The sequence below is a fragment of the Engraulis encrasicolus genome, chromosome 16 (genome assembly GCF_034702125.1).
Source record: "Engraulis encrasicolus isolate BLACKSEA-1 chromosome 16, IST_EnEncr_1.0, whole genome shotgun sequence".
Lineage (NCBI taxonomy): Eukaryota > Metazoa > Chordata > Actinopteri > Clupeiformes > Engraulidae > Engraulis > Engraulis encrasicolus.
The window spans coordinates 16,489,160-16,504,428 of NC_085872.1; the positions used below are offsets into that span (position 1 = coordinate 16,489,160).

The 15,269-nt window shown below is 42.3% G+C and overlaps 2 protein-coding genes across 2 annotated transcripts; one reads left to right on the plus strand and one right to left on the minus strand.

The window, feature by feature from the left end:
* Positions 1 to 391: 391 nt before the first annotated feature.
* ccnl1b (cyclin L1b) lies at positions 392 to 7,196 on the plus strand. The gene is made up of 11 exons (XM_063218890.1): positions 392 to 726; positions 1,024 to 1,098; positions 1,243 to 1,355; positions 1,444 to 1,564; positions 1,663 to 1,727; positions 3,218 to 3,317; positions 3,434 to 3,538; positions 3,694 to 3,835; positions 5,641 to 5,740; positions 5,840 to 5,929; positions 6,566 to 7,196. The coding sequence occupies exons 1-11, from the start codon at positions 481 to 483 to the stop codon at positions 6,921 to 6,923; spliced, it is 1,515 nt and encodes a 504-aa protein (XP_063074960.1). The 5' UTR covers positions 392 to 480; the 3' UTR covers positions 6,924 to 7,196.
* klhl6 (kelch-like family member 6) lies at positions 6,989 to 14,421 on the minus strand. The gene is made up of 7 exons (XM_063218889.1): positions 14,012 to 14,421; positions 13,520 to 13,685; positions 12,576 to 13,025; positions 9,602 to 9,839; positions 8,692 to 8,894; positions 8,038 to 8,251; positions 6,989 to 7,845 (listed from the first exon to the last, which is right to left on the minus strand). Exons 1-7 carry the CDS (start codon positions 14,284 to 14,286, stop codon positions 7,544 to 7,546), a joined length of 1,848 nt encoding a protein of 615 aa, XP_063074959.1. The 5' UTR covers positions 14,287 to 14,421; the 3' UTR covers positions 6,989 to 7,543.
* Between the last annotated feature and the right edge of the window lie 848 nt (positions 14,422 to 15,269).

Below are 15,269 nucleotides of genomic sequence, written 5' to 3' on the forward strand. Positions count from 1 at the left end.
TAATGACCTGTCCAGGACAAAAAAATAAATACTTTCCCGGACAACGAATGAAGGATAGCCTACCACTGCGTCCAAGCAAAAAAGGTTGATTGAGTTTGAAATTTCCAGGATTTTTTTCAAACAGAGGTGGCAACCCTAGTTATCCTGCTGACAGACAGACAAACAAACGGGACCGAAAAAACAACCTCTTTGCCGGAGGTAAGACACAAGCCAGACTGAGCGAAGCAGAAAAAAACTTTTCCTAATAGTTAGAAAAATTTAATGTCTTCAATCGGCCACATTTCCTGCAACAAGACTCTAGCACCGCCCTGCTACATTTTGATTGGATTACTGGTCGTGAGGCGTCATTAGTCTATGACCGGATATGAGATCATTTCCGGTCGTGACGCGTAACTCTTATCTGTTTTCGTCGGGGACGGGTTTTGGATTTGCGTCTGTTCAACTTGCCACTGTAGCATTCTACCGAAGTGATAGTGTAAAATGTCTCTGATTAGTATTATATCATCTCCTAATTTGATCAAACCCTCGCTAAATGAGGGAATCTTAATTGGCGATAAGCATTACTCCGAGGTATATCTCGCAATTGATAGTTCAATAGTGCCCGAGGAAAGGCTTTCTTCGACACCCTCCATGCTTGATGGCCTCGACCTCGAGACCGAGACGGACCTTCGGATCTTGGGTTGCGAATTGATTCAGTCCGCTGGGATTCTTTTACGTCTACCACAGGTTTGTCCTGAATCCCGTAATATTTTGTGAGCGGGGTTTATGTAAAAACTATTGTGATGTGTTGAGAAACAGACAAGTATGGTCAGTAGGCTAGGGGGTCCAGCTAGCATTGGCTAATGGGTTTCGTTGAAACAGCGTTCTTTGTCTACCGGCTAGCGTTAGCAAGCCAAGCCATTCAACGTAAGCATGACGCACTATGAGTCATTGGCTTATTTCGAAACCAGAAAACAAACCGGTCTCCACGAAGTTGTGTGGTAATGTCTGCTACTAAGATTTCGTGTTTTTCTTTCCTATTAGGTGGCCATGGCGACAGCACAAGTGCTTTTCCACCGTTTCTACTATTCGAAATCGTTCATCAAACATAATTTCGAGGTGAGTCGAGATTTGGTCAGTCAACCCTATTTTGCTCTCTCTAAGTTACAGGGCAACCTGGTCTAAAACACTAGTTAAGAAACTGGTCATAACTGATCTGACAATCTTACTAACATACATGTTATTCCTCTCTTGTATTTCTAGATTGTTGCCATGGCTTGCATTAACCTGGCATCAAAAATTGAGGAGTGTCCCAGACGAGTGAGAGATGTGATCAATGTTTTTCATCATCTGAAGCAAAGCAGGGATAGAAGACGGTGAGTGGAGGTCACATGCAATATACTCTTGATTTTAAATTGGTGTTGTAAGATGAAAGGAAAGTGATTGTTTCACGTTTTGCTTCAGGTCACGCATACCTTTGGCCCTCGACCAGGGCTACATCAACACCAAAGGTCAAGTTATCAAAGCAGAGCGCAGAGTTCTCAAGGAACTGGGATTCTGTGTTCACGTCAAACACCCACACAAGGTGAGTTCAGCACGGCACTGTTTTGTTCCCAACATTCGGTCAATGAGTCTCGTCTCTTCCTTTGATCACTGATATCTAATTTTGTTTTCTGATTTTAGATCGTCGTGATGTACCTTCAAGTGCTCGAATGTGAGAAGAACCAGATGCTGGTCCAGACTGCATGGTAAGAACATTATAACAGCATCTTTACAAGGATATATTGTTGACCTGTTGTTCTGGACATGGTGTGGAGGTTTTCATCATGGACAGTCTGACAGGGGTGCTAGATCTATATCTGCTGTGTTTCCACTAGTCTCTCTTGGTTCTGTCCACCTGTCTTGACGACAGGGTAAGACTGGTTGACTTGTGAATGTACATTCATCAACCAATCAATCAAAAAATAATTCCTGAGCCAACCAAAGAGTATCTCTACAATACTTTGGGGGCATATGTTGGACATTATTGCCAATCATTGTTTCCGGACGCCCAGCTTCGATGGATTGTCGGTTTGTGAGTAATTTCAGATTCTACAAACCTGACAGTGAACACATTCAATAAAACTGTCAACAACCCTAATAAGTGATGGGTTGGCGATCCAGCTGGAAGAGTGAAGTGATTGAACAGCAGTGCTGTAGTGGGCCTCATTCAGAACCATCACGATATAGTGAAAACACTGATAAGCATGTATCACATGTTACTTGGTCGGTTGGCACAGACTGTACTTGGAGTTACTTACTTTACAAGGTAAGATAGGGTTTTGTGCATGGACCACTGTCACCAGATGTTTTTCAAATTAATATGCTGAATATGACTTTTTAATGCTTTGAAACTTATGTTCTTTGGCAATGAGTGCATTACTCTCTATGCAAATAGATCATTGTTAAAAGAGAGCCCTCTTTAACTTTGTCCTTTCTCTACTCTTTGATTAAAGGGTAGCCCATGGTGGTAAGTGTCAGAGAAAACTTCAGAACTCCTCCTGCAGCACGACCCCAGGAATTCCCCCCTCCGTATTGGCTGGCCTTTTCGAGACGGCCAATCCAGTGAGAGCTCTCAGCGGAGATTCTCTGAATGGGGGGGCCTTTGCTACCACCAGGCAACATCAGCCTGTGTGCCTGGGGTGTCAAGGATTTTCTTTTTTTTCTTCTGTTTTTTTTCTTCTTTTTTCCCCCGGGTGCCTTTGATAGCCATGTGTTTTCATGAATAGTAGGCCATTGACGGTACGTCATTTACTCATGGTGTACATATTGCTTTGATAATACATTTTCATTTGTCGGGAAGGTCCATACCTTAGAATGTGAGCGTGTTCATCCCTGAAGTGAAGACTACTCGCAGACTTTAGCTTGTGAGCTGACAGTGCTTAAATACCCAATTTACACTCCAATTTACCCATACTCTTGTCATTTTACATAATTCCATGTATCAGGTAAGAACAACATGAATGCTGCCCCAGTACCTTTGTTGCTCCCTCCCTCCCAAAACATGGCAATATCCGTAATGATGATTTTAGCTGTGAGTTCAGTTATTGGCATCTCCCCTCAAATTTCACCATCATGGCTACTTCTTTAATGAGAGAGAAAGGACAATGTTTTGAGGCTCTAAATGTCAGTGACCAATGAGATAGGTTAGGGTCAGCGCGTCAGGTGTTGCATAGTAGGTGTGTTTGTCTGCCCACAGGAACTACATGAACGATGCTCTGAGGACAAATGTGTTTGTGAGATTTGAAGCAGAGACCATTGCCTGTGCCTGCATCTACCTTGCTGCTCGAGCACTACAGGTTTGTCCATATACAGCATTTCTATGTTGCGTAGCTATTGTGCCATTTTCCTTATTTTGGAAATGACGGTGCTTAGTTGACTCTAGCCTCACACATTTCCGGTCAATCGTTTGCAGATTCCTCTCCCCACACAACCAGCCTGGTATCTTCTGTTTGGAGCCACTGAAGAAGACCTCAACGATATCTGCATCACCACCTTGAAGCTTTACTCTAGAAAGAAGGTAATGTCTTTTGCAATTACATCAAACGGAGCTATAGAAATTACCTGCATATAAAATCATGGATTTGAATAGAACATATTAAAGCTAAATTGTATATGTCATGTGAAAACGGCATATAGCAAAATCCTGATCTTTTGATTTTCTGTATTTCACAGCCAAACTATGAAAAGCTGGAGAGGGAGGTGGAGAAGAAGCGCCTTTTTCTGGAGGAGGCCAAAAATAAGTCGAAGGGACTGAACCCCAATGGCACACCTGCTCTTAGTGGCACAGGGGGTTTCTCCCCGGCCTCCAAACCATGTGAGTGAGGGCACAGTCATATTTCACTTAGTTATGTGTTATAGTTGCAGATGTAATCGTATGTTTAACATATCTGAAACGGGGGGGCTGGTTCCAGTTTCTGCTGGTTTGGCATTGGTATAAGCACCCCCCCGCTTGTCCTGTCATTGCTATCTATCCTATACAGGGTCTCCGCGGATCCTTAAAAAGTCTTATAAGGTCTTACTTTTAATATTTGTTTTTTAAGGTCTTATAAAGCATTATATTTCGCCAATTTTTGGAAGTGTGGTATTATATTTACGTGGGAGGTCTTATGTTTCATCTGGGTAGCTTGAGTGTAAGAAAAAATGTCTATTTTTTGACGCTATAAACCTTATTTAACCGGCATACGTCCCTTTTCAAGATGCGGAAAAGTAGAGGAAACGGATCTGTGTTTGTGGCGCAGCGCAGCCCGCTGGCCACACAGCGGGGGGCAACCGCAGACCCGTGGGCGCAGCGTCTAGCCTACTTGCATGTTCTAGTAGAAACCGTCAAAAAAGTGGTCGAAAAAATATGAACGTGAATCGAGATGGGTAGATAGATGCACGTTCAGTGTAATGTGGCTTGAGGACAAGAAATAAAACGGTTAGCTGCTATCCAAAGCAGCGTCGGAATATGAAGCTTGATGTTAACTGTGTCGGGAGGACGCATAGCCTAATCAGTCGTTGAGTGTAAGTTTTGAATGTTGTCTATCGTAAGCATGTTAGCCATGCCCTCGCGTTTGGGTAGAAGCGTTTGATAAATGTAAAGTGTTCATTTCATAAAGTCCATTATGACCGTATTCGAAAATAATTGTTCCTTCATACAACAGCCTACACTTTCAAAATTGCCTCTAGATACGTGACAGGCTATTTGATGCCTCTGTCAAATGCAAAATGATTTCGTTAACATGATGGCAGCATGATGAAGTGAGCGCGAGGCAATACGAAATCGGATGAGTAACAGAATATGTACGAAGCCAATGATCTGGCGAGGTGCATAATGTCCAAATCGGTAACCAGATGGGCAACGGTAAACGTGCTAAATGCTTGTTATGGACATGCTGGAAATCGCTTCCAAGTTGTGCGCTGTTTCTTGCGCGCATTCTTGAGAACAACAAACTACAGACAGGCTAAGCTCAAAGTAGAACGCTTGCTTCTGCTACCCGTCTCTGATAAAGCGAGCTGGAGGAGGAGGAACGGCACTCAGAGTAGTCATACATTTAACCCTTTTGACACCAGGTGTCCTCTCTCCTAATAGCAAAGTGCATTCAACTCTTTATCCATCAGAAATGATGAATTGTTGAGCCATTTTTAATGTGTACATTTAAAGGCATTTGATGAACATTCATCTAATTTTTCCATAGGCCGTCAAAACATGCGTGGGACCCTCAATTAAAAGCCAGTTGTCAGTTAACTGACCATATGCATGCATGGTGTCTGTAGGCCTACAGATCAGTTACACCTTGCTACTGCTTACACTGTGTTTACCCTAGGCTACACTATAAAAGCACAGTAGTCATATAATATTGTTTATTATATATAATTATGTACTAGGCCTACATTTCATTATAGCAATGCAAACTAATAACATTAGCAATATTGCAATGCCTCACCCCGAGCGGTGGTCTTATATTTTATCATCAGAGGTCTTATATTTGTCTTAAAAAGTCTTATATTTGGTGATTCAAAATGTGCAGAAACCCTGCTATAACCATTTTTGTAGTTATTTTATATGAACCTTTATTAGTGAAACATGGACCAAGCCTGACCATGTGTTAAATGGAGGTTGTTTTGATACTTTCACAGGTTCACCCAGGGAAGTAAAGGTTGAAGATAACTCGCCAGTTTCAAAAGTACAGAAAGAATATGAAGAGAAGCAACCCGTTTCCAAAATTCCTTCAAACGGGTAATGCACTTACCTTAAATTGTTTTCAACATATTGCTTTACTGACAATTTTGAACAAGAACTCTTTGACCTGAGACCAGTGTTCTTTATATTTTTCAGTGTCAACAAGGACGTTAAGGAAGCCTTACAGAATGGTCAAAAACACAGCAAGTCCCGTTCCAGCTCTCGTTCACGGTCTCCTCACCGACAGTAAGTCGTTTTTACCTTTTTTGTCCAATAAGGTTGGCTGCTTCCTATTGTGTATCATGGACTTTACTTTACGGTACAATTATCATGTGTAGTTACTGTGTACTTTCTGGGTAACAACAGGGTGACAGGTTGCATGGTATCTAATGGGTTAAAAAGTGGGTAATTACAAAGTAATAGCCATTTATTGGGAAACAACAAGGTAGCAGAAATTAGATGGTTAGAAAATACACAATAGTTTCATAGTAATTCTTGAGATAGGTGTACTATATGGTATTTACTTTGTAATTATCTACCTTTTTACCCTTTAGATACCACGTAACTTCTCTCTGTTACCCTGTTGTTACGCATAGAGTATGCAATAATTTACTGTACCGTAAAATAAAGCATTACCGTTTTTATTGTTCTTCTCAGTATTTACCTTGGACAGAAAAGCTTGTGAGCTTGTTCAGTACCTCAACTATCTCTTGGTTTACAAAAACTATTTATGTCTGCCTTCTTACTGTGGGGAGAAACAATTTGACCCCATTTTGTACAAAAGTTGGGAACTGTCGATTTCCAAAGTCGTTCAATTGATGGGTAGAGTTTTGGTATGATTGTGAATCTATTCTGAAAGCCTGTCATTCTCTGTTCCAATAGAGTTACAAGCAGAGGCAGTCATTCGGGAACCTACAGCTCTCACAGCAGCCCCTCACCTCGACAACACAAGGCGCAACGCTCACCGCTGTTGCCCCATCTCAAAGCCGAGCATCGGAGCAGCGAGACCAGCCGCCACAGCATCAAAAGGCGGCGGTCGCGAAGCCGCTCACGCTCCGTGTCACAGGACCGTGGCCGTGACCGGGACTATCAGAAGCGAAAGCACGAGCACCGTAGCAGCAGCAGTAGGGGCCATCACAGAGACCGACAGGAGCGATCTCGTTCAAGGGAGCGTGGTCAGAGGAGTAAGCACCACAGCAGATCCCACTCCAGCCATGGTCACAGCAGGCACCGTCGTTGAGACAGTGGGGCAGACCCGTGAATACAGACTGTGCATTTTGCATATTTTTTAGTTTTTTTTATTCCTTCTTTTTTTTTTAAGGGAATACAACTGGGTTGTTGAACCTACAACAATCAGGGATGGAACATGTACAGAATATTCTGCACATGTTCATTGCTAGGTTTTGAATGTTTCTGTATATTGAGTATATATTTTTGAATAAAAAAAAAAGATTCTTTGTACATTTGTGTTTGTTACATATAAATAAAAAGAGCTGATGTTAATAATTTTGAATCCGACTCTTGTGCACTGAAAGGCAGCAGCAAAAAACTTGTAGTGGAAAAGCTATGGTAAACAATAGGGCAACATCATAGGCTAGTAAGCTGATACAAGAGACACAGCAAATGTAGGTGATGGAACGAAGAATCACTGTTAAGTGTGTAGAGGCAAAAGTTCTGAAAAGTGTAACTTTTTGCATTTGTGTTTGAAGATTACTTACTTAGCATTACACTTAGCTGACACTTTTATCCAAAGCGACTCACAATTACTGTAGAGGCCAATTGTCTGTTCATTAAGATTTTTAGTACGCCTAGGTGTCCTTGAACTTCAAGCAGTTTCATGTTGTGCCCCCCCACCCCAAATCATGTAGATGGCGCGCCGGGTGTGATCCTCCTGATATGAGTGTAGGACTTCCTCAGTGTGACACTGCCGTGGTGGGACACTCCACGCGGCAGCACGCACTCTTCAGTCAGTCTCTGAGCTTGGGGGTCCCAGCACAGCACGGTGGCTATCACTTCGTTTTTGTCGTCGCGGCCACCGGTGATGAAGAGCTTGTTGTTGCACGCTGCAATGCCACAGCTGGCCCTCTCACAAGTGAGCGTGGTCATCAGGCTCCAGGAGTCCTCTCTGGGGCTGTATGCATACAGGGCTTTCATAGCGCCACCTTCCAAACGAGAACAGCAATGTTAATTAACCATGAACACTATGGCCTTCTTGATTCAAAGAGCTGTTCAGAGACATACCAACAACCTGCAGTACGCATAGAGGGCTGTCATAGCGCCAGCTTTCAAAATGAGATCGAGCAACAACTCCTATGACCTGCTTGATTCAAGGGGCTGTTCAGACTGAGACATACCAACAATGTAGATGAAGTCCTTCAAGGTCACTGCATTTGTGCACTTGGCCTCAACAGGCATTGGGCTCTTCAGGGTCCACTCATTGGTGCTCGAGTTGAAGCATTGCATGCTGTCTGTGGCCAGCTTGCCGTTGGGACCTCCTCCAATGACAAATATGCATTTTTCATAACTGGCTGCAGAAAATGAGCTGACACAAAGAGTGAGGGGAGCGGTCTGGGGGGAAAAAAGGGAGGGAAAAAATAACACAATTTAGCTGTCACAAAATATGTATTGCAGGGGTGCAGAACCTTTTTCATTGGAGGGGCCACTTCAAATTCATCCGAGGGCCGTACTATGAACATAAATCAGGATTTCCTGATTTTTTTTCCTGCACTGTGGGCCTATATTGAAGGCAGCTACCTTTAAAACAGACCCCACCTTCTCTAGGTTCACTGAATAAAACTTAATTGTATTGCAAACATATTTTCTGAGATTCCTTTACATTTTTTTTCCCTTTACAGTCATATTTCATGTGAAACTGCATACCAGTAAAATTGCAATGTATATCGGGGGCCGGATAAAATGGGCTCAAGGGCCGCAAATGGCCCTCGGGACATAGGTTCCCCACCCCTGCTGTATTGCATGGTACAGGAAGCCAGATCATGATATCTCACCTCAGTCCAGCAGTTGTGGAAGGGGTCATAAGCCTCCACACTTTTCAGTCTTTGGATCCCATCGAAACCTCCCAAGACGTACACCTTTCCACCAACAACTGCCATTTTGTGTCTCCAGCGGCCATGGGTCATGTATTCGATCTGTATCCACTTGTTGAGAGAGGCATTGTATTTCCATGCCTCATGTTGGGTTTCCTTCCCACCTGTGGTTGACACCAAAGACACCCAAACACATTTTTCAGACACATTTAATCAAAACAGAACTCAAATGTACAATTGGTGACATTGATTATTTAGAGACTGGTAGACCAAATGGCAAAATTAAAAACAACATGACCACAATGAACTGCACAACGACCCAAGACGATGAAACCAGCTTAGTTTAGTAACTTGATCATGTCCTATACAATTCACTGACCACTTTATTACTATTATTATTATTATTCCTACTACAGAGTTGCCACGACCCTTTGCCTTCAGAACTGCCTTAACTGCCTACAACACAGCAGAAATCAGGACTCATCAGACCTGGCAACATTTATCCAAATTCTATTGTCCAATCTTGTCCAATGTCAAGTGTTCTAGCCTTGTTAGAACGTGAAACACCTAGTGATCGGATACTCCGATACTCAGAGTTCACCAAAGAGTATCTAATCACTGGGCGTTTCTTGCTAGACTTTGAGAAATACTCTTAGTTTCCTGTTCTTAGCTGACAGGAATTTACCTGACTTCTGCCAGAGATCAATTTCATCACTCCATTTTGTCGACTGATATACTAAGGTGCATTGAAAGGAGCATGAGGTACACTGTACCAACACCATCTGGTGGCCATATCACACATTGCAAAGAGAAACAGCTGGTCCTGGTTGTGTTTCCCTTTAGAAAAAGAAACAACCTTGTAGTCACTTACCAGTTATATAAACTTCATTCCTGAATGTTACGCATGCAAATTCAACCCATTTCTTATTCTCAGTCTCTGTCTCGATCTCAGTCATTGGCAGCTTGGCTACCTCAAGACGACTCCTACGTAGTGGATCCAGGCACGTGACCTCTGACACAAACTTCTCATCCTTGGTACAGCCACCAATGATCATGAATACTTCCGACTGGAACTCTTGCATTCTGGGTTTAGTGCGCTCTGAAATTACCTGGGAAAAGTTAACATAAGAAAAACACACAGGTGATTATCCACAGTAGGACTATGTGTGTGTTCAATACTGTGGATTGCTGATCAAATAGCCTAGTAAACTAGCCCCACCCGTCAGCGGGCCACATTATTTTTTGCATGCGAGTGGGTCTAGCCTCAGACAATGTCCCATGCCCTGAAACTGGCGGACCAATGCAAAGCGTACAGGGTTTTGAGTTAGTGACGACAAAGTGTTAGCCAATAGGCACAGACACAGTTTGAAAAACAATGGGTTGTTCCCATCAACAATCTTCCGATGTGTCATTGATCGGGGCCAGACTAAATATTCACATTTAATCTCACATTTAGGCTGGCTTGCCAGGCTACTGATCAACAGTAATGCGTTCAACTCAAGTTTGCACTGAGGAACTGTCATGCCTGAACACCACTGAACAAGGTCATCATCACCACAATGATACTAACTGCTTGAACTCAAACGACCCAGTCTCTCCTTGTCAGACAATGTCAGACTGTGTCTGTCATATTGTACTGTAAATGCCACAACACTGTCATACTACTCCCATATCATCATCTTCCTTTGTCATTTAAGTGCTGTAAACTGCAATATCCAATATCATAGCTAAGCTATCTGTGAAATGTCTTATTGCTCTTTCCAAGCCAGATCATCTTGTTTTCTTTAGTTGCCTACATATACGTACATACATGTACTAAAATAGATGTCTGTACATGCCAATCCTACCTCTATCACTTGATGGAGCTTGATTACTTGATTAGTTACTTCATTCACTTTATTCTCAATCCTGTTACTGCTATGCACCTGAGTTCCTTCAGGGACTAGCCCAAGTTTATGAATAGGTGATGTTTAGTTGTCAGTAGTTTAGTAGTAGTAGTAGTTTTATTGTACATATCTTCCTATTTCTATTATGTACGCGTACACTTTTTTGTGAAGCTTTAAATCTTATTGTACTGTGTACACACCACATTCCAAATTATTATGAAAATTACATTTTCTCCTGATTTTCCTAAATCAGGGATGGGGGAGTTTCATGATACGGAGGGCCACATTTTTTCATCGCCACCATCGGAGGGCCACTTGACTAGGGATCAGACTGCAACTCACATAGCTCGAGATGCAGTTGGTTGCTCACTTAACTGCCGATATTTTGGTTCGATTTGGAAAGAATGGGAGTATTCTCTATCTGGCGACAGTATACAGTCAATCCGGAAAGTATTCACAGCGCTTCACTTTTTTCACATTTTATTATCTTACAGCCTTATTCCAAATGCTAAAAACTCTGTTGTCAAAATCCTACACAAATTATTCCATTATGACAATGTGAAAAACAAGTTGTCTTGACAGTTTTGAAAATATATAAAAATAAAAAACAAAGAAATCATATTTACAAAAGTATTCACAGCCTTTGCTTAATACTTTGTAGAACCACCTTTGGCAGCAATTACATTAATTTTTTCATTTCGAAATGAAAAGGGATTAAAAGGGAGGTCATCGGTGTGTGTTTCAACAGTTCAGTACATTGAAATTGTACATTTTGAGTGTGTACACCTGGCTAAAATAGATGGGTGTGAGTTTTGAATGAAATCCTATGGAGAGTATCATGATCTGCTTCTGTAGTTACAGTGCATGTTGACATGCATGCTTCTTTAGGTGTAATTCAGATTTCAAATGTTGACGGCATCCATACATCGCCAAACCATGTCAGTCCCACAACCATGCTTGACAAGCCAGATGATGCACTTTTTGTGAAAAACTCACTTGTTTACCACCACACATGCTTGACGCCATCTAAAGCAAATTTGTTTATCTTGGTCTCAAGAGAGATGAACAGACCAAGGATATGGATCACTGGAACCATGTCGTGTGGTCTGATGAGACCAAGATAAACAAATTTGCTTTAGATGGTGTTAAGCATGTGTAGTGGTAAACAAGTGAATTTTACCAAAAAAGTGCATCATCTGGCTTGTCAAGCATGGTAGTGGGACTGACATTGTTTGGGGATGTATGAATGCCGTCAACATTGGAAATCTGAATTACACCTAAAGAAGCATGCATGTCAACATGCACTGTGACTACAGAAGCAAATCAAGATACTCTCCACAGGATTTCATTCAAAACTCACACCCATCTATTTTAGCCAGGTGCAGACTCAAAATGTACAATTTCAATGTACTGAAAGGTTGAAACACACACTGATGACCTCCCTTTTCATTTCGAAATGAAAAAATGAATGTAGTTGCTGCCAAAGGTGGTTCTACAAAGTATTAAGCAAAGGCTGTGAATACTTTTGTAAATATGACTTCTTTGTTTTTTATTTTTATAAATTTTCAAAACTGTCAAGACAACTTGTTTTTCACATGGTCATAATGGAATAATTTGTGTAGGATTTTGACAGCAGAGATTCATTTGTAGCATTTGGAATAAGGCTGTAAGATAATAAAATGTGAAAAAAGTGAAGCGCTGTGAATACTTTCCGGATTGACTGTAATTGCAATGGATTAATTCAGTAGTGCTTTATAAAAAATCTGGTCATTATTGATTTATTTCTTTAATTGTTTTTTATCTAAGGGCCACACTGAGTGAGGAGCCGGGCCACATGTGGCCCACGGGCCTCCAGTTGCCCATCCCTGTCCTAAATAGTCAATATAAAAATATCATATATGAAATGAATGTATTAATATACATTAAAAAAAAATTCCCCAAGGTGAATGATAATCAGACCTCACTCCCACACAGATGATAGGCGCGCACTTCCTGCAAGAGTGGGAACAGCCCCTCACATGCGCGGATCAGCGGATCTCCCTCCACCATCTCCACAAAGTAGCTGGGGTCCAGTAGAGGCAGCCGGACATGCCTGAGCACCCGGGGCAAGGATGGGGCCCTCTCGACCGCTCGAGCCCTGACCCATTGCATGGTCACCTCAAAGACACGCTCCTCCTCCGACACGGCCAGGTCATCGCGCTGCAGCAGGCCCACTAGCACATCCTCAGCCAGCTCCAGGAACTCCTCATGGGCCACGACCAAGCTGAACTTCTGGATGATGTAGGACTGCACATGTGCCTTCAGGGTTGTCAGTGAGTGTGCGTCTGCCAAGTGCAGAATCCCCACACAGTTGTCTGGGTGCAGTACTTCTGACAGGAAGTTGGCGCATGCATCCACCATACGTGTGAACTAAAGAGGAAAACATTTAAAATTTGTTTGACAAAGACCAAACAGCGGCACTGCACTAATAAAACGTGCATACATAGGATTATACAGAGAGCCTTATACGTAGACAGAAAAACAAACCTGTCTCATTCTCAGGGCTACTAAAACTGAGCAGACATTTTACATACTGTGTGTCATAAAAATGTGGTGCCACTCGGCTAACACCCACAAGGTCACACCACATGGAAAAATGTGTCAGTAAACATTTTCGAGTCTAGTCGATTTCACTTCCTTGTCTAAGGGCCTTCAGCCCAATCTAGCATCCTGTTTTTTGTAAACTGTGTAAAAACTGGTGTCATGTCCATACCCCCACCTATATGTAAAATTAAATCCACACATTTTCAGACCTACAGTACTGTAGCTATTTCAACTATGTTATGAGAAGAAGCTTGAGATCAAGGAAACCGTGTACCGGGTTAGATGGATTTTAGGGATTTTTAAAAAAACAGAATTGTCACCTGGAAAAGACTGGCTGCCTCTAGGATTTTCTGTACAGTATTCTGCGTAATGAGAGCCTTGCTTGTGTAGGTGTAATTTAGAAGGATTGCCATGGTGTCTGCATCAAGCCCTTTAATGATGATGTTGTCTTCATGTTTTTCTTTCAGGTCACTACAGAACATGGCTCTGACGGACAACACCAAAACGAAAGGAAGTCGACATTAGAATGACTTTAAACACAGACATATACTGTACACATGCACTTACTACACATCCACATTTTACACAGGAAAGTGTTATAATAGGAGCATAATTATTCAAGGGGACATGATGTACAATTAGGTCTACATGGAACTTGATGATGTGATGCGAGGTACAAGGAACATTTTATTTCAAGAATTGGACAGAGCATACCTCAACTTGATAGGAAATGAACAGCAATCGTTATGCATTCATCTTTCTACACTGTAATGTATTTTCAGATCTGAAAAGATGGGTGTTTTTGAACTCACTTAAAGTACTGACTGGCGGCAGCTAAGACAACTCGGTGGCAGGGGAAATCCACCCCCTGCACTTGGAGGGTCACATCTGACAGAGAGCTTTCCAACCTCAGTGTCTCCAAGCCACCCAGGAGCTGCAATGGGAGTCCAGAGTCCTCAAACAAGAGCCTTCCATTATCCACTGCATCCTGCACGGAGCTCTCCAGCATCCCCACTCCTTCTCCTCCTGAACCACTTGTTCCTGCAGAGAGGGGAGAGCAGGCCGGGCTCTTCTCCGCCCTGGACATGTCACTTGTCACTGTAGAAGTTAGATGTTACTTTAAATAAAACAAACAAAAAGCAATAGCACCCTATGTTTGTGTACAAGCAACTCTGGATGAAGTGTCACAGACAGTTTCGACCTTTCCCATCGGGCCTCGATGTTAACGGCCTCTGTGCAGACTTCCTATTGGCGTCATCATCTCAACAGAGAGGGCAGGTGCAAAAACAGGAAGCTGTGCAGTTTCTCAACATTACTTCCTTGCAAACTGGGGACCTCTGCAGCAAGTCCTTGGGGTGCGTTCCAATATGTGACCTTGCGTCCTCCACTTGTGCTTGTGGCTTCGTACCAGGAAGTAATATGTTGTGATGACATCACTGAAAACAGCATTATATTTCAATATCTCACAAAAGCTCAATTATAAGGTAATTTTCTCATTTTCAAACAGGATGGTAAATGAAGAATAGTCCCCAAAAAATTGTTTTGGCTAGTATGACAGCGGGTAAACTTTGTTTTTTCCACGGAGGCGGGGCATCAGCAAAATGTGAGGCCACAAGCGCAAGTGGAGGACGCAAGGTTGCATATTGGGATGCACACCTTATTCTCTTCTAGCATCCCCCTGGGGAGAATACTAGAACACTGGGGTGTTCTTTTGATAGTGGATGTGCCATTGCTCCATTTCATTCACTTCATTCCCCACAGAGAAAACTTTGAACTTCAACCAATGTAATGTAATGGTTTGTTCTTCTAAAATGGACACCAGTGCTGATGACCGCTTTTTTACGGGAAGCATGATTTTTTTTGTTTCTGCTGAAATCAAAATGGGAAGTATCTTGTTTTACTAAAAGCGTGAACTATCCACACAAGTCCCTGCAAATATACTCGTCAGTCTGAAACCTCGTATTTCTGCTGTTTGAGATGATAGGGTTGAAAAATCTGTCATAGAAAGAATATCATTTTAGTATCTACCTAAAGGACATTTCCCGAAGGCTAATATGAAAAAAGTCATTG